The sequence below is a fragment of the Urtica dioica genome, chromosome 3, assembly GCF_054948205.1.
Source record: "Urtica dioica subsp. dioica isolate 48M chromosome 3, U.dioica_male_clone48M_v1_H2, whole genome shotgun sequence".
NCBI classification, from domain to species: Eukaryota; Viridiplantae; Streptophyta; class Magnoliopsida; order Rosales; family Urticaceae; genus Urtica; species Urtica dioica.
The window spans coordinates 15,540,659-15,543,899 of record NC_142758.1 but is presented as its reverse complement, the minus strand read 5'-3'; the positions used below and the strand labels follow the sequence as shown (position 1 = coordinate 15,543,899).

The following is a 3,241-nucleotide window of genomic DNA, read 5'->3' as shown; positions in this document are numbered from 1 at the left end:
AAATGACCGGGTGGTCTTCTTTTTTGCTCTCGGGGTGTTATTTACACCATGTGAAAATAATGGCATAACAATAGTAATAATAATAAAAATGATGTTTTGGAGGGTAAACCACAGCTAGTCAAAGTGTCAGTAAGAGTGAATTTTGTGCTCAACCATTTCCGCTCAAATCACCACCAAAGAAATTACTTGCAAGAAAATTTAAAAAATGAAAATGAGAGGTTTAGGGCTTGTTTGGTAGTTCAATCAAACTGTTTTAGTTTTCATATAGTTGTAGTCTAAAATTTTTTTTTGTAGTTGTTTTCAAATAACTGTTTGGTAAGGATTTCAGTTTTTTTTTATTCAGTTTTTTGTAATTGTAGTGTAATAATACCCATAAGAATTAGGCGTCCAGATATATACTAATTGAAAGTCTTTCCTGCGAATATAATGGTCGTACCTTTAGTTATAATGATTGTTCACAAGTTCATCAGAAATACTGTTTGTCTTTGTAGTCAATACAACAAATATCAAATTTTGATACCTAATGTTGACTAAAAATAGTGAAAACTTATGTGCTCGACGAGAGTATCACGATCAATTAACAATTTGTAAAATGGAGTTTCGGTTGTTTAAACTTTGCCATAATCGTAAAACTTAAGTTTTCCAGGAAACAGAAACAGATTCGATAATCAAAAGTGAGGAAAATAAAATGATGTTGATAGGAGAGAATGAGTTGTCAAGAAGAGATATTAAATAAATAAATAAAAATAAAAATAAAAGAAGTTAAAAAAAATTGAGTGAAAAAAATGGAAAACACCTAAAAACTGTTTTCTGATTTTCTTCATTAAAACAGAAAACAGTTTGAAAACTTTTTGAGTTGTATTATGAGAATCATCAAACAAACAGTGAATTCAGTTTTTTTCATAAAACTGTTTAAGTTAAAAAAGTCAAAAACAGTTTTCAAGTTAAGAAACAAATAGATCTTAAACTTTAAATACAAACAGTAGGGTTCTTGTCAAAGTGAGTTATCTTTATCTCTTCACTTCAAATGATGAAAGGTCCTACGTGAAAGCACCAATTATGAATGGTTAGGGTCCCATTTAACCCCTAAAAAGTCCTCTCTTTGTAAGTTGTTCATACGTAATTTTTCCAATTATAGAGGGCCAAGAATTCAATACCAAAAAACGTTGTCCTTAAAATAAATTAAAAAAACTCTAGTTATGAGTTGATCTGGGATTTGGATTTTGAATGTAGGCATTTGTTTTAGTCATTGATTGACCCTCTTTATTGGGCCCTAATTGCATTGCGATTCTTGCAATAATCAATCTTTAGCGATAAGATTAGATGCCCCCTTGCTCCTTGGAATTTTGCACTTTTCAAGCTTTGCATGAACCGCTTTGCTTTTATTTTCTTTCACAACAATTATTAGTATCAAGTCAGATTTTTTTGTGCCATTTTGTTGAATTATCAATCAAAGTCAAGGTCGAAAGAAGAAAAAGGAGATTCCTAATCTTATTTTGCTTCATTACACTTATGGAGTTTGGAGGCTATAGAATTACATTTAACAAATTCCAACGCTTGATTTCTCTTTCCAAATTAAGAAATAGTTTCCACAAGTATTCTTTGTACTGAATTTTCCTAATTATTATATTTTCATTTTTTCTTCCTCTTAATTTTTCCTGTTGGAAAGGAATCTATCGGAGCTGGCCCAGTTGGGGAAATATAAAACACTGATATATGGGATCAAGAAAAAAGAAAATAGACAAAAAAAAAAAAAAAAAAAAATCAATATGGTGGTTTGACGACCGTGTGATGAAGCAAAATAATTAACAGTCCGACTACTCTCAGGTGGAGAAACACACAAAATTCTATTTCTTTTTTCTTTCTTTTTTGGGAGATTGGCAAAGACTAAACAAAATTCTAAATTTATATTAACACAACAAAATTCTTGTTGAAGTCGTTGAATTAAAACGTTGAGATCTCACAAAAAAGTTCATTGCGTAAGTAATTTCGGTTATCAAATTTAATGAGCAGAAATCAAAATATATATTAATAAAAAAGTTAAGAACTAGATAATAGCCAGTAAAACATAGTAGTAATATGAAACTTTATAATTCATGCTATCTGGTAATTTACAATCTGAAAATCTGAATCTAATAACCGCCGAAAATTCCCATACAAAATTTCTTCTTTGGTTTCAAAGTCCAAACTCTCTCCCATAATATCCGCCGCCACTATATACACTTAACCCACCAAAAATCATGAGAAAAAACCCAATCATCATAATCAAACAATTTTTTTTTTCTTCTAATTGCTAAAAAAAAAAAAAACTGATGACCGGATTGGGTGGTATGATCTCTAGTCATGCCAGCATAGAAGCATGACCACACACCTCCTAATGATGTAAAGCTTAGCCCTTTGCTCTCTAAGCACTCCTCCGAGCCCTCTGCTTGGCGATGAGATTCTTCTCTTTGACCCTCCTGAGCTTGCCATCTTCATGATCACTATTTTTATTTGTTTGTGTCTTTGGAACAAGAGAGAAGGAAGACTTGTTGTATTCGTTGGTAGTTTGGTTTGGTTTGGTTTGGTTTGGGTTGAGTTTGTGGGAAATGAGCAGCGGTATATATAGAGAGAGTGAATGTGTGTGTAATGGGTTTGGAGAAAGAAAATACGAGAGGAGGTGTGTGTGTGTGTGTGGCAAAAAGTGGTCGAGTAAAGAGCAAACGATGGGGCATGATAGGCCGTGCAGTGCCCTCATACCCACCAGACAAGGTCCCACTTGGGCCCACTTTCCCGCTTGCGGAATTAATACCCCCTTCATTAAATTTAGGATAAATTACAATATAAAATAATTTTAAATATAAAATAATTAAATAAAGGATATATAGGTAATTTTAAATATTCAAGTTGTAATATGTCGATTACACAAGTTAAAATAGACGGAATATAGAAAAAATTTGACAGAAGGACTAAGTTTGTAAGAATATGAAAGTTTAAGGGCGACGCTGTAAGAAAAATAAAAGTAGGGACCACGTTGTTAAATGGTCAAAAGTTCAGGGGGCATGAGTGTAATTTATCCTTAAATTTATGTATATACAATACATATGTATGTACACCTAATATGTTATTTTTATACTTGTGTACCGTATGCTATAGAATAAATAGAGATAGGCTAGTTATAGAAATTTCGTAAAATACGATGAAGAGCACATCACATGAAGTTTTTATCACATTAGTGTAAAAAATTTGAGAAACTATTATT

At 31.8% G+C, this 3,241-nt stretch overlaps 1 protein-coding gene across 1 annotated transcript; it reads right to left on the bottom strand.

The window, feature by feature from the left end:
- Window positions 1-2,045: 2,045 nt before the first annotated feature.
- On the bottom strand, window positions 2,046-2,624 carry LOC149402420 (small polypeptide DEVIL 4-like). Its single transcript, XM_089609676.1, has one exon. The coding sequence runs from the start codon at window positions 2,476-2,478 to the stop codon at window positions 2,338-2,340; it is 141 nt and encodes a 46-aa protein (XP_089465802.1). The 5' UTR covers window positions 2,479-2,624; the 3' UTR covers window positions 2,046-2,337.
- Window positions 2,625-3,241: the final 617 nt, after the last annotated feature.

Excerpts from the sequence above, each read along its gene's own strand:
- LOC149402420 (XM_089609676.1), bottom strand. The coding sequence starts at position 2,478 with ATGAAGATGGCAAGCTCAGGAGGGTCAAAGAGAAGAATCTCATCGCCA.